At 43.6% G+C, this 25,055-nt stretch overlaps 1 protein-coding gene across 1 annotated transcript in view; it reads left to right on the top strand.

Moving 5' to 3' along the window:
* The window catches only part of KIF27 (kinesin family member 27), a 1,764,776-nt gene extending 1,746,566 nt beyond the window's left edge, over positions 1–18,210 (top strand). Inside the window, exon 18 of the mRNA XM_069625864.1 lies at positions 17,238–18,210. Within this exon, the coding sequence (XP_069481965.1) occupies positions 17,238–17,725 (488 nt within the window). The 3' untranslated portion in view covers positions 17,726–18,210. The remainder of the gene's footprint in view (positions 1–17,237) is intronic.
* The last annotated feature ends 6,845 nt before the right edge of the window (positions 18,211–25,055 follow it).

Genomic DNA, 25,055 nt, shown 5'->3' with positions numbered 1-25,055 from the left:
CTTGAACTTTTGAACAGAACTTTTACAGCGCCTTACCTGAACAGTCAAGCTTACCTGAACTCCCATCAATCCTCAATCCAGTGAAGTAACTGGGTTTCAACGCGCCCCTGCATCAGAAGCAGGATGGAGAGCTCATCCTTCCAAACCCTAAAGAGGGTATCCAACGAGCCAGGGAAGCCAGAATAGAGGGGCCCTTCCTGTCCATCTTCAGAGTTCTGCGCCTTCGACGCCGCGCCTCCGTGGGAACCAGGTGAGCGTTACACTGGTGGACATGCAAGGATTTCAGAGGCAGGAGCTAGGTATAAAGCAAGGGGGCTAGAGCCATCGCTAAGTTTTTGTTCCACACTAAGATTTTTAATGGTTGGCTCTTTTACAATGCCCTTCCAAATGTTGGTTCAATTGCTGTCTTTTCCTACAGGTCATCACCAGAACCTCAGAGAGCTGGTTTCCTCTTGACACTGAGGGAGCAGACGGACTAACAGGCTCTGATAGAACAACTTGTTTCACTGGGATTTTGGACTTCCTGGGATGCCTGCATATCAAAGGTCTTAGGCTGAGAAATCAATTCAACTTTTTGTTTCTTTCCGAGGAACCACTAAACTTTCAGCTGACAGTGGGCCTCATTACGAGTCTGGCGGTAAGGCAACAATGGTGCCAGTATCGCTACCGGCACTGTTGCTACCGTACCGCCATACTAGGAGTTCTGCTCGCGGGTGCCCTTGCAGCCACCAGGTCTGACCTGGTGGCCGTACCGGCAACCGCGAGCAGGAAATGATGGTAGCACCGGTACCGTTATTAACGGTACAGGTGCTACCACCCTCCCCATTCCCATTGAGCCCTTTGGGGTTCAATGGGAATGGGGATGTACTGGGCCCGGCACCCGCAAAAGGGCAATTAGCTGGTCCGGCTGGATAATTGCCCATTCGCGGGTGCCGGACCCAGATGCGAGTTTGGAGGTAGCCTTGCCGGTAAAACCAACAAGGCTACCTCCAACCTCGTAATGAGGCCCAGTGTTATGGAGCCTAGTAGTGGACATTTTCTGTCTTATCCATCTTTACCGGAGCTAAATACTTCAATAAAAATACACTTGGTTAAAAAGCACTTGAGAACACTTATAAACAGAAATAAGAAGGGAAAAGAATCACCCTTATAAAACGATCCACTTCTTAATAGCTAATGCGAGGTTACACACACCTACAGCCTAAAACCGTGCAGGTGCGACACAAGCCTACAACCCTAAAACCGTACAGATTTGGAAAAGTGAGCATCCTTAGATCATTGTAAAACATGTTTAATGCCACCACCTTCAGAATCGGACATTCAAACATCCTAAAGGTTGCAATCTTTTTGGGCATGTATAATTTGTTATGAACATTAAATAAATTCCAAAAACAGGCAGCAGAAGTTGATTGTATCCCCCTTCAGAGGATAAGAAATCTTCTCATTAATCCAGACCATCCACACCTTTTAGTACCAGGCAGCTATATGAGAAATGTCTGTTCTTATCCATTTTCTTGCAATTACGAATCTAGCTGCCAGTATACACTTGGTGAAAAGATACCTAGACACTTAAGTTAATGGGTAGATTTTCTCAGAAGGCAGACTGTTTGGTTCCTAGGTAAGCACAGTTTGATAATCCCAGCTATTTCATCCAGAATCCGCTCCTAGTATTTAACCGATCTGGAGCATGCCAATAAGTAGGCAGCACCACTGCACCCCCTGTAGGAGAGCCCCAAGTCTACCCATATGAAATGCTTCATCATGTCAGGGTCCCATACCCACCTGTAGCTCATTCTATAGAATGTATCTTTGTTTTGAACACAACTTCAGGTGGATGCAGCAGTGTTTCTAACCCTTCCCAGTCATGGGCGACAGCTCCTGACCAAAATCTTTATTTCATCGGGGTAACTGAAGGATCGCCAGCAGCCCATACCTCCTAGGAATCAGATACCTAGTGGATAGAGCAGAACATCGCAGTTTTACAAATTAGGAACTAATTATTTTATTCTTAACCTCTTTGTGAGAGAGCCAATCCCTAAATTGGAAATAATGCATGTGTTCAGTCTTGTAAAGGCTCTAGTCTCTCTTACAGTTGTCAAAAGACTTTATAGCCTCTCTCTAGGCCATATGGGCTACAAATCCACACCCTGCCCTGAGCAATCACCAAAACTGTTTGTGAACACTGGGATGAATTGCGGATTTTTTTTTTTTTTTTTTATTTTTTTTATTTGTTTATAGTTCAAAGAACCTTTACAAAATAGCACATTAATACAGAGAAGAGGAAAAAAAAATAAAAAATTTAAAAGACCAAACAGAATACAGAACATCTCATTAAAATTATAAAAATAGCACAAAGGATTAACACAATTTCTATATGAGAACAGCCCAATAAAAACAAGATTTTAACACTGAAATAACGAAATCTCTTTCTCAATTACTTTCAAAAACTCAACCAAGGCAAAGATTAATGCTCTCTCATTTCCTTGCATCAATCGAGTCCAAAGAGATATCATACAATCTTCGTAATTTATATTTATGAAACGTAGAAAATGCTTTGTACGTATATCTCTAAAATGTGGACATTCTAAAATTAAATGTCTAAGAGTTTCCTTCTGTTCAGTACACCTCGAAAAGCGACATTTAGTGACGCCTAGGTTAGTTCCTACAGTTCGCCAGAATTTTGTTCGTTCAAGGGTATGAAATTGATTTAATCTAAATCTCATGTAATACATTCTGATTTTATTACACGGGAACAACGCTATATAATCACAACAATCATCTCTTTTGTGAAGGAATTTTGCATATTCCTTAAAGGTACTCAAAGTTGATATTTCATCTAGAGTTTTACACCAGTCGTTCGCAAACAATTTATGTTTAACATAGTTAGGACGTATAAGCAAATCATCATTATCGGTGCCCAATTTATTGAAAGTTTTAGCCATGGTTTCAAGGTAGCTGGTGAATGAACTGGATGAGCAACCCTTTGTAAATTCAAAAAGATCCTGGTATAAAGAATTATCAGGATAGTTAAGAATTGTGGAATAGTTTGAGAGAGCCCGCCAGGTAAACCTAGTGGACAAGGAAATCAGTCCCAACTCATGTCTAATGACACAGTTCGGGATTGATATAGATAAACATAAAGCTCTCTTCACTAAAGTACCCTGTATGGAATCAAGTTGCCCATGCAAATTACTGACACAAATATCCATGGCATATAGAAGAATAGGCTCAACCTTCAATGTAAGAAACTCTAATAGCGGAGTCATTGAAAACTTACACAGCTTATGAAAGATAAATTTCATCTGGCTTAATAGTGGTCTGGCTTTCATCTTTATATATTCCACCCATAAGTTTATGCTATTCGCACTGCCCAGGCGATATCCTAAATAAGTCGATTCTTGTAGTTCACACAGTCGAGTCCCCCCGATATTCCAGTTGAACTTTTTGAGTTTCTTATTTGATTTAAAAATCATTATACATGTCTTGGATGGGTTAGGTCGAAGATTATGTTCATACGCAAAATCTGTGAAAATATTTAACTTAGCCTGAAGACCAGCAGGAGTTAAATCGAAAAAGATGAGGTCATCTGCAAAGGCTAACCAGTGTATTCTTAGTGAGCAAAACCTTGCTGGTATCGTGAGTGTGGATTCCCAGAGTTTATCTATGTCAGAGAGATAAAGATTGAACAGCAAGGCTGCAAAGTTGCAGCCCTGTTTTAAACCAAGATGAAGTTGCACTGGTTCAGTTAAAGAACCGCCCTGAGTTAGACGAATTCTACAAGATCTATTGGTATCTTCTTAGATCTTGATCCAATAGATCAAATATTCCGGAATTCCAGACTTACGCATTTTGGTCCATAAAACATTGCGCACAACAGTGTCGAACGCAGAAGACATATCAATGGATGCAATGTAAATTGTGCTCAGTTCATTATTATTCGCTCCGGCAATCAGATGTTTCATTATAGTTGCATTTAGTGTTGTTCCCATTTGACGTCTAAATCCCACTTGGCATTTTGAATATATCTTATAAGTTGCTAGATGTTTGTCAAGCTCATAGATAACTAGTATAGCGAACACTTTTGCCGCCGCATCTGTTAGCGATATTGGTCTATAATTCTCAGGCATTCGAGGGTCACCCTTTTTATACAATGGAATAAGAATGGAAGTAACCCATGAAGACGGGATAGTGCCACTCACTAAGATACTATCAAACTTGATTTTGTCATGATCTCTGCTTCCAAAAGGTCAGGGTTTTCCCAACTCCCTTGGAAGCAGATCCATAACCCAGGTTCCGAGTGCCAACCAGTCCCAATTGGGACCTTTTGGACCCAGTCCTGGCGCCAGTGGCACCAGGCTCATAAATATGCCCAGTCCCCGCGCTGGAAGCGCCGGGCTCATAATGCTTGGGTGGACTTACCTTCAGCAGACCATGCTGCTTACTTGCCTGCCAGTTGAGCCTCTGATCCTCTTCTGTTTGGAACTACTTTTCCTGTTGGGTGGGGCTGGAGCCACTCCCTACATTCAGAACACTGGAACTCTTCTGGAAGGCAGGAACTCTTTTCTTACCAGGAACTCTTTTCTTACTTAGGCGTGGCTGTGGAAGGAGACACCTAAGCACTACAGGAGGCTATTTAAACCACACCCGGTGGATGAATCTTGCTTTGCGTTATTCTGCAACCTCTGCAGCAGAACGCTCATCGTGTCTTCTGCATCCGGTCCTGGGCCTAAGGAAAAAGGCTTACCATCCTGAATCCAGTCTTCAGCAACACCTATAAAGACAAGAAAGAACAGGTTAGCATTCCGGCATCTGAAAGGCAAAGGCTTACCATCCTGAATCCAGTCTTCAGCAACACCTATAAAGACAAGAAAGAACAGGTTAGCATTCCGGCATCTGAAAGGCAAAGGCTTACCAACTCTTCGCACGCTCCGGAGGCCTTCGGCGCTGCATCCCGCATCTGAAAGACAAAACAAGGTGCGTTTAAAGACATTGGGGAACTTTAATACTCACGTGCCATTACTCCTTTCCACATCTAATCCAGTGGGTATTCCGGCACCCTGCAGCCTCTCCGAACTCGTACCTGCAAAATAAAAAGACAGTTAGAGCGCATAGTGAAGCAGGCAACAAGCGCTTACTTACGTGCTTCCAGGCGCTTCTATTCATCACACGGGCTCCATCTTCAACTCACTTCAGCCCGTCATCCGCCATCGCCGGAACCCTGCAAAACAAGAGACATCATTACTAAAGACTTTAAAGACATTTGAATGACTCGAAACTTACCGTTCGTGCAGTAAACGACGGACAGCAGTCCTCTGAAGTCAAGAGGCCTGCGCTACCTATCCAGTGAAGAAACTGGTTACAGCACCCTGCCCCGAGGCAGATGGAGAGCTCGGCATTCACTTACCTAAGACATCTTACTCTACACGTCAGGCATACAGTGCACAGAGGTCCAGCCCAAAGAGCCAACCGGGTGCTACACATCACCATTGAAGATACAGTAGTCGCCCAGTCAAGACCGGCGCCTCTGCGAGAATCAGGTGAGCGTTACAGAACGCAAAGCCTACCGCAAAACTCTCGCCGAGGCGCTATGGAAACCTCGGTTACTGACCCCCTAGCCCGGTTACTTGGGGAACTAAGGGCAGAAGTGCATGCAGCTCGTCAGGAAAAAAATGCTCTAAGAAGGGAACTAATTATTTCCAAGGAGAGAACAGACAACCTTGCTAGACAAGTGCTACAGTCACAAGCCAGACAGACCCCGTTACCCGCATAAGGGGCAAATCTTCCTTCAACATCCTCTATGAATCCAGTGCAGATCAACCTACCTGGGAATGTACCTCTGGCTCCGCCCGAACGATTTTCTGGTGACTCAAAGAGGTTTGCAGTATTTATCAATCAGTGCCGGTTGCACTTCTTATGCCGGCCAGCAGCCTTTCCAACTGATCAAGCAAAAGTAGCTTTTGTACTTTCGTACCTTAGTGGCAATGCGGCAGACTGGTCGATCCCTCTAGTTAATCAAGATGATCCGGTTCTCCATGATTTTCAAGCCTTTCAGCTTAGTATGGAAAAACTGTTCGCAAGACATTCACAGGGGCAGGCCTTGGACAATGAGCTTCTTTCGTTGCGACAGGGTAATGAAGACCTTTTGGCTTATATTGCATCTTTCAATAGACTAATAGTGGAAACTCAATGGCCTGAGGACAAAAGGATTACGCTGTTTTATAGAGGTCTACGTGGAGAGCTCAAAGACGTTTTAGCCCAAGTAGTGAATCCCCCACAAGACTGTTCGGATTATATAGACTTGGTCGTTCAAATAGATCACAGGCTGCAGAACAGGAAGGCCGATCGTTCCAAGTTTGATGCTCGAGTATTTTCCAAACCGCCAACTCCTTCCAAAGGAGTAGACTCCGGGGAACCCATGCAAATAGGGGGTCTGAAAGGTCCTCTAACACAAAGGGAGCGGGAAAGGAGGAAACAGTTGCAATTATGCCTATATTGCGGAAACTCAGGGCACTTTCTTCGAGACTGTCCGGTGAAACCTGCCAAGAAGGCAGTAGGAGCTGCAGTTACCAAAGTTACAAACTCTGAGCAGGGAAACGACCTCGCCCAACAAGAATAGAGGTCCTCTTGCCGAGCGTGAAAACCAGTTCCGTGACCTCGCATTTCGTGATACCTATGGTCCTCATTAGCCCTGATAATCCGGATCGATTACATGCAATTGAAGCTTACGTCGACAGCGGTGCCATCGGCAATTATGTGGATCATGAAATGGTTTTGAGGATGAATCTAACTCTTTGTCCCAAGGCTGTAAAGGACGTCATTACTACGGTGGATGGTACGGAGATAGCCTCCGGGCCAGTAACGCATACCACTCAAGAGGTGACGCTAGTAAGTCAAGATGGCCACCATGAGAAGATCGTGTTCGATGTGATCAAGGCCCCTCAGTTTCAGATTATTCTAGGAATACCTTGGTTAGAGAAACACAATCCTCTGATCGATTGGCGAGCAAGAACGGTCCAGTTTCCAGAATGTGTCTCTACTTGTCACCCTCCACCTGGTGTTGCACTGGCCGCAATTTCTTCAGAGACTCCCCAGTTACCTCCCGAATACCTAGAATACCAAGATGTTTTCCGGAAGGATCAGGCTAACTCTCTACCTCCTCATAGGTCTTATGACTGCCAGATAGACCTGATACCTGGATCTACTCCTCCTTGTAGTAGAATTTATGCCCTCACCGAGCCTGAGAACCTTCACCTTCGACAATACCTGGATCAATACCTGGCAAATGGGTTTATTCGTCCTTCCAAGTCCCCTGCTTCTTCAGCTTTGTTCTTCGTTCCAAAAAAGGAAGGAGACCTTAGAACTTGTATCGATTATCGCTCCCTGAACCAGATCACCGTTAAGAATAGATATCCGTTACCTTTGATCCCTGAACTCCTGGACCAAGTCAGAAAAGCATGCATATATACAAAGCTGGATCTTAGAGGAGCTTACCACTTGGTACGAGTAAAAGAGGGCGATGAATGGAAGACGGCCTTCCGCACCAAGTATGGGCTATTTGAATATCAGGTCATGCCCTTCGGACTTTGCAATGCCCCGGCCGCCTTTCAATATTTTATGAACGATGTCCTCAGAGAGCTCATAGATGTATGTGTTGTTGTTTACATTGACGACATCCTCGTTTATTCTTCATCGGAATCTGAACATCGGAAACACGTGAAAATGGTCCTCGAAAGATTGCGTCAACACAAACTTTTCGCTAAGTTGGAAAAATGTGTTTTCAACGTGACTGAAGTTGAATTCTTGGGATTCATATTATCACCTGGCAGAGTGCGTATGGATTCAAAGAAGGTCGATGCAGTTCTCAAATGGCCATCACCATCCTCCGTAAAAGGTGTGCAAAGCATGTTAGGCTTCGCTAACTTTTACCGCAGGTTTATCCCCGAATTCTCTCGAATAGTCCAGCCCATCACTGCCTTGTTAAAGAAAAACAAACGTTTTGAATGGTCTACCGAGGCGGAACAAGCTTTCCAGGATTTGAAGACTAAATTTATCTCTGCACCAATCTTAAAACACCCTCGCCCCGAACTCCCCTACATCGTGGAAACTGATGCTTCAAGCCTTGCCATGGGGGCAGTTCTATCACAAAAGGACCCGGTAACCAATCAGTTGCATCCCGTGGCATTTTGGTCCCGCAAATTCTCGCCTCCTGAAATCAATTACACGATTACTGACAAGGAACTTCTGGCTATCAAGTCTGCCTTTAAGGCTTGGCGGCATTATCTGCTGGGGGCCCGACACACCGTTACTGTGATTACGGATCACCGAAACCTGCAATATTTGAAGACCGCAAAAGCCCAATCCTCTAGACAACTCCGTTGGGCATTATTCTTTGCCGAGTTTGACTTCATAATTACCTATCGACCTGGTACAAAGAACGGTAAAGCCGATGCCCTTTCTCGGATGGGAGTGGAAGAACACTTGGTCAACCCTAAACCTGTACCAATCATTCCCGAACAAAGAATTCTGGGTGTAATCGCCACAGAATCCATAGAGGAAGTTAAGGATAAAGCCAGGCAACTTGTAACTCCAGCAGACATACAGAATTGGCATCTGCAGGGAAAGGACTTTGCAGTAAAGGACAACTTATTGTATTTCCAAGAACGATTATACCTACCCAGCACAGATTTACAGAAAAAAGTAATCTCTTGTTATCACGACTCTTTAATGGAAGGTCATCCCGGTATAGCCAAGACCTCAGAAAAGATCAAGCGCTACTTCTGGTGGCCATCTTGGAAAAAAGATATCAGAGACTTTATAATGTCCTGTGGAATATGCGCCCAAAACAAGAGTCAAAAGGAAAGACCAGCAGGCCTCTTACGCCCTATTGACATCCCACCTCGCCCTTGGCATACGCTTTCTATGGACTTCATCACCGATCTACCTCCATGCTCCGGATACAATACGATTCTAGTAATCGTGGACTTATTCTCCAAGATGGCGCATTTCATTCCGCTCAAAGGCTTGCCAACAGCAGCAACTCTGGCCCGAGAATTTCTCGAAAACATCGTCCGACTGCACGGTTTTCCTTCGGTTCTAATTTCGGATCGAGGTAGTCAATTTATTTCTCATTTTTGGCGAAGTTGCTGTCGGTCGGCTCAAATTGATGTGAGACTATCGACCAGTCACCACCCTCAGACCGACGGACAAACCGAGAGGACCAATCAAACTCTGGAACAGTATTTACGCTGCATGCTGCAACAAACTGAAAAAACTTGGAAAGATACCCTTTGGATAGCCGAGTATGCCTACAATAACTCTGTCCATTCGGGAACTGGGAAAACCCCGTTTTTTCTTTGGTACGGCAGTCACCCTCGAACCTCGGAGTTGGATCCCCTCCAAGATCTTGAAACACCAGCAGTAGACTACCTGCATTCTAAAATCACCCAAGCCTTTAAGGAAGCTGTTTCTCACCTTCAAAGGGCTAAAGAACAATACAAGAAAGGAGCAGATCAACATCGGAAGGAAGCTCCTCACTATCAAGTAGGGGATCAAGTCTGGTTATCCACCAAATATCTATCTCTAAAAGGGCCACGCACATTCAACCCAGGATACCTTGGTCCCTATTCCATCACTACCATAGTAAACCCAGTAGCGGTCAAGTTGGACTTGCCCCCGCACATGAAGATACATCCGGTCTTCCACGTCTCTCTATTAAAACCCGTGCAACCTCAAACCCGACTAACCAAATCTCCAAAACCTATCCTAGTGGATGGAGAACTCGAGTTTGAAGTCAAAAGCATTCTGGACTCCAAGATCTCCAAATCTAAACTATTCTACCTAATTGACTGGAAAGGCTACGGCCCCCAAGAGAGATCCTGGGAACCTGCTGAATATGTCCACGCTCCTCGCCTAATCAAAAGATTTCACCGAACATTTCCTGACAAGCCAAAACCCCCGGAGAAGCCCGGTTTGGGAGGGGCCTTGAGGGGGGGTACTGTCATGATCTCTGCTTCCAAAAGGTCAGGGTTTTCCCAACTCCCTTGGAAGCAGATCCATAACCCAGGTTCCGAGTGCCAACCAGTCCCAATTGGGACCTTTTGGACCCAGTCCTGGCGCCAGTGGCACCAGGCTCATAAATATGCCCAGTCCCAGCGCTGGAAGCGCCGGGCTCATAATGCTTGGGTGGACTTACCTTCAGCAGACCATGCTGCTTACTTGCCTGCCAGTTGAGCCTCTGATCCTCTTCTGTTTGGAACTACTTTTCCTGTTGGGTGGGGCTGGAGCCACTCCCTAGATTCAGAACACTGGAACTCTTCTGGAAGGCAGGAACTCTTTTCTTACCAGGAACTCTTTTCTTACTTAGGCGTGGCTGTGGAAGGAGACACCTAAGCACTACAGGAGGCTATTTAAACCACACCCGGTGGATGAATCTTGCTTTGCGTTATTCTGCAACCTCTGCAGCAGAACGCTCATCGTGTCTTCTGCATCCGGTCCTGGGCCTAAGGAAAAAGGCTTACCATCCTGAATCCAGTCTTCAGCAACACCTATAAAGACAAGAAAGAACAGGTTAGCATTCCGGCATCTGAAAGGCAAAGGCTTACCATCCTGAATCCAGTCTTCAGCAACACCTATAAAGACAAGAAAGAACAGGTTAGCATTCCGGCATCTGAAAGGCAAAGGCTTACCAACTCTTCGCACGCTCCGGAGGCCTTCGGCGCTGCATCCCGCATCTGAAAGACAAAACAAGGTACGTTTAAAGACATTGGGGAACTTTAATACTCACGTGCCATTACTCCTTTCCACATCTAATCCAGTGGGTATTCCGGCACCCTGCAGCCTCTCCGAACTCGTACCTGCAAAATAAAAAGACAGTTAGAGCGCATAGTGAAGCAGGCAACAAGCGCTTACTTACGTGCTTCCAGGCGCTTCTATTCATCACACGGGCTCCATCTTCAACTCACTTCAGCCCGTCATCCGCCATCGCCGGAACCCTGCAAAACAAGAGACATCATTACTAAAGACTTTAAAGACATTTGAATGACTCGAAACTTACCGTTCGTGCAGTAAACGACGGACAGCAGTCCTCTGAAGTCAAGAGGCCTGCGCTACCTATCCAGTGAAGAAACTGGTTACAGCACCCTGCCCCGAGGCAGATGGAGAGCTCGGCATTCACTTACCTAAGACATCTTACTCTACACGTCAGGCATACAGTGCACAGAGGTCCAGCCCAAAGAGCCAACCGGGTGCTACACATCACCTTTGAAGATACAGTAGTCGCCCAGTCAAGACCGGCGCCTCTGCGAGAATCAGGTGAGCGTTACAGATTTTTAGGATCGTACTCCAAAAAGTTGGATCGGACCTATATACGCAAGATGGAATCCCATCGGGGCCAGGGGCACGAGAATTAGATAGTTTTTTAATGGCCCACATAATATCAAAAGTAGTCCATACAAATTGTATATCAGTAAATGATAACTCTACTTCATCTTGGTTTGTTGCAAAACGTTCTGGTAATTCATATTTTTGTTTAACATAAGCTATCCAAGTTTCAGCGTTGATTAAAGATTCATTACATAAATCCGCCGTATCCCCTTTTTTTAGGGCAGCCCAGATATCTCGGGAATTTCTACTGCAAATAGCTTTGATCATCTCGCAATTTTCTTTGTTATATTGCTCTATATGTACTCCCTTTACATTAAATTTGTATTCTTGGATTATATTCTTCTTTTTTAGTAAGTAAAGTTTAGCAGGTAGTTTCGCTAATTCTAGCTTTCGTATATCACGATTTTTATTTCTTTTCAGAATTTTAATCTTATAATTAAATCTATGTTTGTGATTTGTCACAATAGAAGCTTGTTTTATTCCAAGTTTTATAAGAGTTTCTCTGATACACTCATTTATCATCTGATTTAAACATTCTATAGAGTATAATTCCGGCATTAAAGGATTGACCTCATGTTTTAGATGGTTTGAAACATTCTCCACTAATCTCTTACATAAGGTAGGATTCCATCTAATTGATATATTTTCTCTTTTCGTCTCTAAGGCTTGCAAGCACTGATTAGCATGCCATTGATTCGTGACCATGGAAGTGTTAAGAGTAATGGGGGCATGATCACTATAAATAATGTCCCCAATTATAACAGATTCAATGCATGGTAACAACAAATCAGAGACGCAGAAGAAATCAATCATTGATGTAGTATCACCCCTTTTCCAAGTATAATTGTTAGAATCCATAGCGAACTTCACAAACGACATAGCCCAGTCATCAAAATAATTCCGAAATGTAGTTCCTCTCTTAAAGCTATTTGAATTTGCCTGTTTGTGATCTTTATAATACACTGGTGTTCCAATACAATTTGAATTAAAATCACCACCCATAATAATGTCGTATTCGGGGTAAAGTGTTGACGCTTGGTCAAAACAACAATCTATATCATCAAGTATCTCCAACAATTTATACTTCAAATGATTACAATATACATTCATAACTAAAATAATCCTTTTGTCATGTTTGTTTAGATTCAAGAAGACCGCTATAACATGTATGGATGAGTATACCAGAGTTATAGTGCCGGCGATGGAGTTACTGACAGCAATTGTTAATCCACCAAAAGGTCTTCCTTCAACCCCTTTACTAGCTGGAGAACAATAAGAACAGTAATCAGGGATAGCAAGTGGTTCAATTTTCATTGTTTCTTGAAACATAAAAATTGATGGCAATTTAACAAGAGTGGGCAGCCAAGTATCAATGTTTTTAAATCCACATGAGTTCCATGACAGTACTGTAAGTACTGTCTTATCCTTTACTTATGGGGTAAATAAGTTAGGACTTGCCTCAAATATCGTTTTCAATAGTGGTTCAATCCACGCCATTTCTCTATTTGTTCGAGCAGTCGTTAATAACTGGGAAATACACATTTTTTGATGTCCTGTGCTAGATGACAATTCTCCATTTGTATTTTGCTCAGAAAGAACGGATTTTTGATTATCAAACAAGAATTCTCCTGCCAATTTTTCATCATTAAATGTGAATAGCAAGAAACCCATTTCCTGTAGTTCCCTTCTAAAAGACCAAATAAGTTTCAGCACATGTTCAGAAAATAAATGACATGTCATACGGTAATTATTAGTTGGAGCCAAAGAAATACAATCAATATCACTAGACGCAATTATCCACAATGATGGAATTGTATATAGAAGATCCAAAAAATATCTTCTATTAATACGTGCACCGCCTAGAATTTCTTGCTTACCTTCCAGGCCCAACATATTAATGCATTTCTTATTATTTACCGTAGTGTGGCAGGGCAAATGTCCAGTAATCTTACCCTCATTAGCATTTTCTGAACCATTTAACTTTACCATATGATCATCTAGATTCAACACACTTTTCAAATTGATGTGGGTTTCATTATGATGCCTATCTGCAAGTTCAGATGAATTAAGTTCTCTGCATAAAGGAATACTTACAAATGATTGACAATACGAATTGGGCTGGGCAATATTTTCATCATCGCAATCTTGGTACTTCAAAAACTGGTTAGTTATTTCAAATGGTGGGATACTAGCTTTTACGGCATTAAGCATAAAATCATGCACATTCTTTACATCCTTATTTATACAAGGCAAAATTTGCTTAGTTTTTTCGTTAATATCACCAGTCATCTCACATGATGGGGTTCCACTTTTTTGTATATTCATCGTAGACTCATAAACATTGATTACATCGTTATTTATGCATGGTATTAGTTGAGTATTTTTTTAATGCGTATCATAAATGTCACTATTACCTTCTCCCAAATACTGATGGGGTAAACTCTCAATATGCAACTGTTTGTGAATAGTGGTAAGCTTTCCTCCACCATTTTGGATAACTGTTGCATTACCCATTGTCGTAATTGTATCAAAGACAGGTTTTTTTAAGATTTCAGAGTACAAAGACGGGGCCATTTTAGGCAATACAACAGAAGAAGATTTAATACCTTTGTTCAATACAATAGGAGAATTATGAGATTGTCCATTTCTCTTTGATGTCTGTTTTCTACATACACTTTTAAAGTAGGTCGGCAGTATTTTTTGAGTTGTCTGTACTTCTATTTCATCTACAGTTGTTTTAACGGGATCAGTTGGAGTATCAGGTATAGTTAATGAGTTTACACAAGTTGAATGTACTTCAACATTAACCATTTTAACATGATTGTTTGAAGTAGAAGGCTGTATTGTATCTATTGTCTTTATCGCCTCCATATTCTTTGCCCCAAGGTGTGCTTGGCATTCTACAGAAAGCTGTTGCACATCAATCACATCTTCTCCCCCACTTTCTGTTATCGCAGAGATTTTTTTTTTTGATTTTTTGATTTTTTCATTGGCGGATCTCCGTTTTTTTTCAGCACGTTTAACACACCGCTTTTGATTTTTGCGAAATCTTCTAGAAGAGTAGCCTATATAGTCAATGTCACTATCGACAATACCTTCATTGTGTTTTCGTTCTTCTATGAGTTTAATTAGGACTGAGGGGCTATCAGCAGTATTCCCACTTATCTCTGGTAATATATTAGGGGTTGGAGGTTCAATTTTATTTTTAAGTTCAGCTATTGTAGAGCTGATAGATCCAAGTTCTCCTAGGAGCAAGTCGAATCCTTTAAAGGGTTGATTGGCAAATCCTTGAAGAAAAGAGTCATTGATTTCAGTTTGTGTGCTTTGTTCATGACAAATGATAGCTTTGGCCTCATTGGGATTTTTTACCCCTACATTAAGCCCTTCCAAAGCAAGAATAAATCCTTCCATCCTTGTTTCTTTGGACATAATCTCATTCATAGAATATTTTATATCCCTTAATTCTAGGTGAGTGACATCATGTCCTTTGTCCAACAGATCCAATATCCGAATTATCACTGGAAAAGTGAATGGTTCTTGGTCTTTGGAAATAGGGGATGAATTAAGTTCACTCCCAATATTTTGTTAGTATGGAACATGGAGATCAGGGCTTATAGGAAGTTCCGAGTGAGAGGCATTATCTAAAGCTATATCATTTGCAGGTGACAATGGCAGATGTAAGTTTGATGGTAGATATACATCAGAATTATCTGCATTCATATGTGAATCACGATTTTTTGTTATTAGTGGAGTCAATAAACCGATAGATAGCCTAATACGGGAGTCCAAATCAGCCAGAGTTTCGAGACCTAGATTACTATTACAAGGCTGCGATACAATAGTAGTGCCTGGAGACAAGTCATCACGCTTTTTTGATTCTATATTCAGATCAACCGGATGTCTTGTAATATCCATATCGGCAGTACTCATGGAAGATGCCCCATTATTAGTTTGGTCAATAAGATTAGAGGGGATCGCCATTTCTGAGCATTTTCTGCTCCTCAGACCACAGGCCATCATATATGATGACAAAATAAGTGCCCGATAGAATAACTCACACTTTTTTTTTTAATTATTTTTATAGTGATCACAGAATAGCTATGGATTTTAAATAGCAAGATTCTACCTAGAATACAATAGAGGACTCTACAAGTGTACTAATATAAAAGGAAGAACCTATATTCAATCCAAGATTAATCCACAAACGCCCTCCCGCTCACCCGAACAGCCAAACAGCCTTAGCACTTCCCATGCACTTCCGGAGGCGCGCGCGAGATGCGCGGGCACCGGAGATGATGTAGGGAAGACGCGATCTGCAAGTGGGCGGGTCGGAGGGCGGGGCTAGGGGGAGAGAAAAAAAAAAAAGTTGGCACGTATCTACAAAGAAAGAAAATGCAAAAGTTGCACACAAGTCCAGCACAAGTCCAGCAGATCTTACTAAAGATCTAAACAATATTGGTTAAGGTGTTTCCACACACCTCGCACTTCCTCTTGCCGACGGCTTCACTCGCGGCATGAAACGAGGAACAAAAGCGAGGAAAAACAATCCGATGCAACTTTTATCCTTGCGCAGCGGTCCCAGCCAAACAGCCTTAGCACTTCCCATGCACTCCCGGATGCGGATTTTGATGTAATGGAGTTGTCACACCTGGGAAAGATGTCAGATTTGATCTTGCGGCCAGTCTGTTTTACAGGTACATGGTTGCGGCAATAGTAGGAAGCTCATAAGCTGCCAGCAGTCTATCTTTAGAGACCAGCCACATAGTATGGCGGAGAGGAACTCCTATGACATTGGCTGCCAAGATCTTCCATGATTTATATGACTGCAGATTTGCCCATTCACTAAGAATTTTTAGTTGTGCTGCTTGCTACTTAAGGATGTTAACGTGGCAGAAACATGATCTTCTGCAACACCCTAGGAGCCATAACCCACCAAAGAAATTGCATTATGTCTCTTTGTATAGCTTCAAGCACTTAATTGGGGAGCAGAATGAGAAAGGTTTGAAATAGGTATCAAAGACTGAGCAAGACATTCACCTTGAATGAGTAGAGCTACACCAACCAAGAGATGGCCAGCATTTTCCATGTCTGTATTTCTTCTGTTAATAACGCTACTAGACCTGCAACATTAGCCTCCTATAAGCCTGATGCTTTAGTTGTAAGATAAAAATGCCAAGGTGTTTCAGTTTTCCTTCCGCTTTTATTAAAGGGGTACTTACTATAATGCCTATAAGAATCTCCAAATATTCTAGATTGACTTTGAACCAAGATGCTCCAGCAAACTCCGAAAACACCTGCTGAACTGCCCTAAGAGATGTTTCAGGATCAGACAATAACAGGGTGTCTCCAGCAAATAGCGAGCGTTTATATGACTTCTCGATATAATGAATACCCTCAATCCCAGGAGAGTCCCTTATGTGTTGGCCCAGCGATTCGCCTACTAGAGCGAACAGGATGGGGGACAGAAGGTAGCTTTGTAGGGTCTCCCTAAAAGTTAAAAAGTGTCTCATAGATAACCATTATCTAAAATCTGGGAATTAGCAACTGCAGATACCACCATCACAGCTGCCTGATATCTGTCCCAAAACCCTGTATGGGAGTACCTCCCTCTTTGCTCCCTTTTATCAGTTATATTGATGATGCAGATACCAAATTTAAAGTGAGCAATGAAAAAACGGTGTCATCCGATGTGTTGTGGATTGTAATAATTATTTTCTATTTCTGCACTTAAATTTTGACTTGTTTCTGAATTTGTGAACAAATGACCTTTATTTGAAAAATGTCCATGGTTATATTGTCTTGGTCTGTTTAATGATTTGAGTTATTACAATTACTAATGTCTCGTTTGGTTTCAGATGCTGCCACTGCTGATGGAACACAGAAGCAAGAGGAAATCAGTCCTTTTTCAGAAGATTTTAAATGGACACATAATCCCGAAAGTAGCAAAGTCAATATCAGATCAAAAGACAGAGACAATGTCAGTCTGGATTCTGGTTTGAAAATACAGCTGAATCCATTCAGACTTTTGGGAGAATGTTCAGAAACAGCACCGGCTCCATTGTCGATAATACCCATTCGAAGGCGAATATCAAGTGGTGAGGAGCAAGTAGAACCTGAGGAAATATCTTTCAAACCCTACAGTCAACTGTCAATCAACTCACAAACAGTAGAGAGAACACCACATGTGCAAAAAGGGACTCCATTTAAGGTGTCTCGTCGTGAATTGCGTCAGATATCGCCACTTGAGCTGTCTCTGAGGCGCTCCAGCATTGGAACAAGCGTTGGCTCACTTCCTGTAGATTCTATAGAAATATCCAGAAAATCCACTGACTTCAAACTATAGTCCTTACACTAAAACCTTGACAATCCTAATGAAGTAGAAATGTCTACTGCAGGTGATTCCTTGGTTTCCAGACTGATGTATTAGTTACACTTGTCAAGAAGCCAAAGATCTACAAGTGGTCCATCCCCTAGTAGCCTCATGGTGGTAGCATTCTGTTTAATGTTACTTGGCCAAAAAAGCAGAGCATCCTACATCTTTTTTGCAAGGCGCAGCATGGACATGTGCTCTTTGAGTGCAAACACGATGAACATAAATGCAATGGTATCAACGGATTATGGTTCCCAGTATGTGTAGAAGAGTTATAGACCGATCACTGGCCATGATTTTCATGTTGATAAATATGCTTAACCTAGAGTGAAGTAGATGCTGTGCTCTAAAATCAGTCCTTTAAAAGGTGAATTGCTGAGCAATTAACCCTGGGCAAAGGTATCTGTGTCTTTAGAGATCTCCATGGGCTGATTAAAAACAATGTAATCATACCCTTATGATCTTGTTTTGGAATTTTATTTTTCAGATTCCCATCATGTTTAATATGCTTGACATAAATCAGGGATGTAACAACTCTTCAAACATCTGTACATGGCTGGTGTATACATACATCCAACCCACACACTTTATAAGGACCAACAACTTCACGCCACTTGACATTCTTGTATTATCCATGACATACGATTCTCCCTATTTCCATCAAAGTTAGCGTTTCCACATTTTAAATGTTCTTATAATTTATTCTTCGCTTCATTAAATCATAGGGTACACTTTAGCAGTATTTTGATCATTTTTTGATGTGTGATTAATTTTACTTTGATAAGGGTAATTTATTTCTAAGCCATGAAAGATCTTAGTATTTAGAATGCCTTTTCTTCCTGTTCTGTCTGATTGTCTGGGAGCCTAATAAGCGATAGATTATGCAGTCTTTCATGGTGCTTAACAAAAAATGAATATTTCAGTGGGTGAGTTTAAGTGATGGTATTTTCAGATCATTAGTTAGATGCCTTGGATCATTACTTTGAGTCACAAAGTGTCCAATTACTAGATGTGGTACAAATAGTTAAGTATCTACTCTAAAACACACCAAAGGTCAGTGACCAAAGTTTCCTGTTGGGTCCAGCAAAGGTTGGTATGTGACCACTGTTGGTCACTGCATCATAGATACTTGCAAAACTAGATCCTTCTGTCTGGTCCCTATCACCTCTGCCTACCTGTCATCACTAATAGCTAATTTTCCATTGTATGGTTTGTAGGGTAATCTGTTCCTTTTTATGAAAGGGTTCCACAATACCAAATGCAGTAGCGCTGCCATCCTTGAAGGAAAGGATCTTGGTTAATGGGGTTGAGAGCCTTCAAGCATGTGCTCTGGTTCAGTTGTAGGAACTCTGTGGGCTCTCATTTAGTGTGTAGGTTAGTTTCAAGATTCACCAAACGGAAGATGTCTAAGCCTGAAGATGAGAAAGATGTTCGATCTATAGCGTCGATATTTCATGATGAAATGTTTGTTTTCTGTGTTTAGCTCCCAGTTTGAGGACCTGACAATCTTTCATTGCATCTGCATTAGCATCACAGAAAATCTAGATATGGGTTCAAATATAGCTCTAGTGAATCAACCTAGGTTTAACATCTATCCAGCTTGGGGTTGTAGTACTGATTGTTGGCTGTGCCAGAAGTGACTATGATGATAAAGGGTCAGTTGTCAAGCAATGTTTGAGCTTCAAATGCATGTCACTAAGGACATCTTCTCTGGTTGCTATGTTGCAGCATTTAGCCACAACATATGATCATATTTTTCATATAGTTAGACTGTTTTGTCTGGGGGTGAAACCTGCCAGGATTTTAGACAAGATTGTGATAGTATTGCATGTCCTGATTCAGCAAGAATTCATATCCTTTGTACTATCCTAGCTTTCCAGTCTTGTGTCAGATGGAAAATTGTTGCAAGACTCAGTGTCCATTCAGTGAACCCTAGTTTCTGGAGTTAGGACAATCGGGACACACTTTATCCTCTAGTGTTGGCCTCGCAAGTGGGGTCTTAAATGACTAACCTCTTTTCAGAAAAACATTTCCAAAGTTGAGGCTAGTCAAGAATTCACAAGCACAGCTGTCGTTGGGGGCTGACGCAGTAAGTCATACAATTAAGAGTGTTTATGAGTTTGTTGCAGGTTTGCAGAATGTGTGCTCTTGATGAAAGGTCAGCAAATGCTGTGATATAAAAGATCTGGGTGGAGGCTACCAGCCCAAGCAAGATGATCGGTGCTCTTGATGAAAGGTCGGCAAATGCTGTGATATAAAAGATCTGGGTGAAGGCTGCCAGCCCAAGCTTAAAGGCTACCAGTCCAAGCTTGATGTGTGCTCTTCATGAAAGGTCGCCAAATGCTGTGATATCAAAGAGCTGGGTAAATGCTACCAGCCCAAGCTTGATGTGTGCTCTTGATGAAAGGTCGCCAAATGCTGTGATATCAAAGAGCTGGGTGAAGGCTACCAGCCCAAGTTTGATGTGTGCTCTTGATGAAAGGTCGCCAAATGCTGTGATATCAAAGAGCTGGGTGAAGGCTACCAGCCCAAGCAAGATCGGTGCTCCTGATGAAGGGTCGCCAAATGCTGTGATATCAACGAGCTGGGTGGAGGCTACCAGCCCAAGCAAGATGATCGGTGCTCTTGATAAAAGGTCGGCAAATACTGTGATATAAAAGATCTGGGTGAAGGCTACCAGCCCAAGCTTAAAGGCTACCAGCCCAAGCTTGATGTGTGCTCTTCATGAAAGGTCGCCAAATGCTGTGATATCAAAGAGCTGGGTGAAGGCTACCAGCCCAAGCTTGATGGTCTGTGAGTTGTAGCGTTGACCCAGTTCCAATCAGGAAGACGGTGTGCATTTGTAAATTTGCATCTTAAGACCAATAAGTAATGGAATTTGTGGCTAATATTACGGTATAAAGTTGTATTTATTACTACAAAAGTGTACTTTAAGTAACAATGCACTGAGGCCATACAGATTGTGCAGTAAATATATAGAGTGTGGTAGGTCGACATGTTTACATGTTACCTCACGCTTATGCAAAGTCACATAGTCTTCATAATGTATATTTCAAGAGTGTTTAATGCTCAGTGACCCAGCTGGATCGGCCTGCGTACTGTTCTGCAGATGCTCTTGGCCAGAACGCACCCTGTCCCTTCTGTACCTTCTTGTTCTTTTCCTTTGGTGTTAAAAACAGTTATAATTCCTTGTGCCTTTTGAGGCACAGGTTTCTTTTAGGTTTCTTTTAGTTTTATCCCTAAAAGGACCAGTCGGACATTACCCAGCAAAAGGTGCTGCAGGTTTGTTCTAATGTGGCTGTCCACTGAGCAGAAGACCTCTTGGGTTTCTTCTTATGAGGATGGAACATGTGGACGTAGTGAAGTTCAGCAATAGGCCTCACTTGCAGTCATCCTTTCTATCTATTTTTATTTGTAATTTTCGAAGGCTAAACCGAATGTACGAGACAGCCATCCAAGTGCTGTTTTTGAGGTAAACGCTTGACAGTAAAAATAATCGAAGAACCAGTAACAGTTTAATGTATGTATAAAGCACTATGTAATCACTTTCCATCTATGAGTGCAGCTGAATCTTACAGTAAGTAGGCAGCTGTCTCAGAAAGGAAGGGTCGGTAACTGCTGTAGGTTCTATGGCCGCACATTCTTGGCTACCATTTAGAATCGTCTATGCCTTTGCTGGATGGTATGAGCTGCCTTAAAGAAAGCTGCACATATTGTCACATGGAAAGCATTGGGGAGCCTTGCCTAGATTCACGGGGACACATCCTCTATAGTGAGAAGTGTAATTCCAACACAGCATTAAGTAGAGCAATTAGATTTTTAGAGCGCTGTATTTTCAATATGTGAATGTTGCATCATGAGTTGTGGCACGAGGATACACCCATAACAGGAGCATTTGCTTTAGTTTAGAGCATCAGAACTTCATGCCAAAGTTGAGTTGCTTCTGTTTTTTACGTGGGCATGCAGTTTTTTCAAGATTGTTGGACTTCCTCCTGACCAGAGAAGGCTTCAGTCTGAATGACTGTTCCCCACCAAACTCTCTACGAAAAGAGGACAGCTATGGTGTGGACAAGCTCACAGTTATATCCGCATAGAGGAGCTGCACATGGGAGCGCGCAGAGGTCACAGATGGAGCAAAATGTGCTATTCTGTGAATGTGTTCAGCTTGCTGCTAGGGCTTTTGAAGGGTGTGGGTTAGATCCTCCCAAATGACACAGTGTGTGCAGATGCCCCGATCACAGTAAAAGTACATGTTCACTCCTTGGCTGTCTTTGGAAGTGGGCCAGTTCTCCTCACAGTTGGTGTGGTTCCTGGAAACCATTCATCCCTGTTTCAAAACCAAGCCACGGGGGAAGGGGGCTGGTGCTTACTGAGTCCCACCTCCAGGTTGTATGTGTGAACGGTCAGAGGGGATTTCCTCATTTGCATGCAAATGAAAGCGCACCCTTCTTTTAAAGCACACTTTCAACAACAGCTGGCTCAGCCTGTGCTATAGTTTACAAATGGGCATTCCATGTATTGGTATGGCCCCAGGATTTCCCCATTGCTTGTAACATCAGTGGGGGAAGGTCCCGTTATGTAGCAGTAGTGTGTTTTTCTTTAAGCATCTGACCAGTGTCTGACAAAAACTTTCCTCGGCAGCCTTATTTATTGTCTCTGAAGGACTCCCAAGATGCATATTAACTTAGCTCAAGGCTTATGATTTAACACTACAATTCTTTGTCCTTCAGGTTCTGCCTTAGAGCTCGTAGCTGCTTAAGAGGAGTGGCCTGATGGATCCGCCACCCAAATAGAAATGTATATTTTCTTCTCTAGATCACATGTTCATCTCTTCCCTCCCAACTAACATCCCCACGCTCTCAATTAAAAAACAATGCAGCACGCAAGCATAATCGCTTTGTCTTACAAATCCTGCATTATTAAATATCGTTCAAACTTAGTCTTGCTGCTGCCATTTGTCAGTCATTTAATGGAGGTTAAAATTCAATTATACTGTTCGTCTCACATTTCTATCTTATGTCTACTTTCGTAAATTGTTTCAATGCCCCTAAATGTTGGTCAAGAACACAGCCAAAACAAAAGATTAGTTGACATAGTGTTCATATTCTTTCAGGCAATGCAGTGAACAGGAAGTGAGGGTTCTAATCCCTTTACTCCTACGTCCCATCCCCTTTCCTGCATACTGCATGGGCGTCACTCGCTAGGGATGGGAGACGTAACCTTTTTCACCAGAAAAAAACCTTCCCCTTTAAATTTAGAGGCGTGCAGGGGGTGTGGCCCTGGGAGCATGCACTCCCCTGACTCAGCCCACCGGCGCCGCGCCTCAGTCCCCTTTTACACATCAACGGGAACGACCCGATTTCACCAGCGCTCCTGGGTTTGGCTTCGGCCTTGTAATACCACATGCTTTTCACCGGATACTTTCTTCTGTCTTTGTCTTCTACCTTCTTTTTTATCAATCAGGTACTCGGTCCTCTGGCGCCATGCTCCTCCCTGGCATATGTCGACGTCAGCGGGCCTCAGCAGGTGTCCAGCCTGCGAAGGGCTCTTCCCTACGTCCGACCCCCATGCTCTTTGCCTCCACTGCCTTGGCCCCGACCACGGCTGGGAGGGATGTACCGCATGCAACAAGCTTACACCGTGCGCTCTGAAGAACAGGTTAGCTCAGTGGAGGGAGCTCTTCGAGAAGTCGCCTCCAGAGGACTTGAAGGACTTCATCAGACGCAAGTCAAGGCTTTTTCCATCGCACCCCGCAAGGGCGACTCCTTCCCAAGGAAACGCCTGAGCGGTAGGAACCTTTCAGGTTCTCGCACCAGCACTGGTACCAAGGTTATTTCAGCTACCGGCTGCCAGGCCGAGGGGTCATTAGATCCTTCCGGAGACAGTGCTGAGGGACCGCAAGGTTCTTTTACTGAGTGTACACCCGAGGGGCTATGCCCTAGTACCGGTCAGATGGCTGAGGGGGCGCCTGCACGCAGCACTACCGGTGATACTGCCAAGGGCAACACGCCTACCAGGCCCCCTCCTGAGGTGGAGGGTAGGTCTCATGCTCCACCGCCAAGAGTCCTGGAGTAGGCTGGGCCCAGTGAGTCAAGCACCACGACTTTGGCACGCAGCTCGACAAAATGGCCACCGCGCCAGACAAGCTGACCGCTCGTCCGATACTGCCCCTTAAGTTCCTCATTCCCATGAAATCTCCTCAGATGAGTGCCATCCTTCGGGATATGATCAGGGACATGCTCCCTGCGGCACCTATGCCTATAGTCATTCCTCCTATGGCACCGCAGGCCCCAGCTCCTTCAATTTCAGCTCCCCTGCCCCAGAGTATTCGGGGCTTCCTCAACCCGAAGTTGAACAACCGGAGGCGGGGGTTCTGGCTGACGTCCTCGCTCTACGTCCCACGGCTAGAACTGGGATCCCGATGCAGAAGGGCGTTGTCACCAAAAATTGGTGCCTCAACGCCAAGTATAGGCAATTGGAGGGTGATCCACTCTTGCTGTCGGCGCACCCTCAACCGCACTCTTCAATGATCGCTGCGGCGTTACTTTACTCCAAGCCTCAGTCGTCCTCGGCCACCTCGTCCTCTGCGCTTCTAGGCAAGGAGGAGAAGATCTTGGAGGCGTATGGAAATAAAGTTTAATCCAACGCCTCACTGCACCTTCGTCAATCCAATGCGGATGCCATGCTGGCAGCCGTTAACTAGAGGCTTTGGTGGGAAATAGCTGCATTCCTCCCAGAACCTCTGGTGCAGAGCCAGGCATGTTTCAAGGCAGGGCTAGCAGAGGCTACATTGGTGGCACAGGACATCATGGAGTCCACCGTGGCCCACATTGACACCTCAGGCCGGGCCATCTGCATCACCACAGACCTGAGGAGGACTGCCTGGCTTCGGGTTACCAAGTTCAACCTGGACGTCCAGGAACGCACATTGGATCTTCCTTTCGAGGGCAGTGACCTCTTTCACTCCACCACTGATGAGGAGCTAGATAAAAAGAAAAACAGTTCCAAAACTGCGAAGTCTTTATCCTTACGAAGACGGCGCCCAAGGCGTACACCCTGTCGCATCAAGGCTCCGATAAGGGGCGGGCGTTGGGCAGGCTCCGGGGCTTCCAAGAACGGAGGTCCAGACAGCCTGACCGTTCTCCCAGTCAGCACTGGTGCAAGCAACAAAAGGGGGCGGGGTAGACAAGGGCTTCTTTTAATCCCCCTCCTCAGCACCAGCCTCAGAGGGAAAGAAGGCATGACACGCCCCTTCGGGTTCACGTGTCTCTGGTGGGGGGCAGACTTGCCCTTCATGTACAGT

Source organism: Ambystoma mexicanum, chromosome 6p (assembly GCF_040938575.1).
Source record: "Ambystoma mexicanum isolate Mex_15411 chromosome 6p, UKY_AmexF1_1, whole genome shotgun sequence".
In the NCBI taxonomy this organism is placed as follows: Eukaryota; Metazoa; Chordata; class Amphibia; order Caudata; family Ambystomatidae; genus Ambystoma; species Ambystoma mexicanum.
This window is presented reverse-complemented; position numbering and strand designations above follow the sequence as displayed.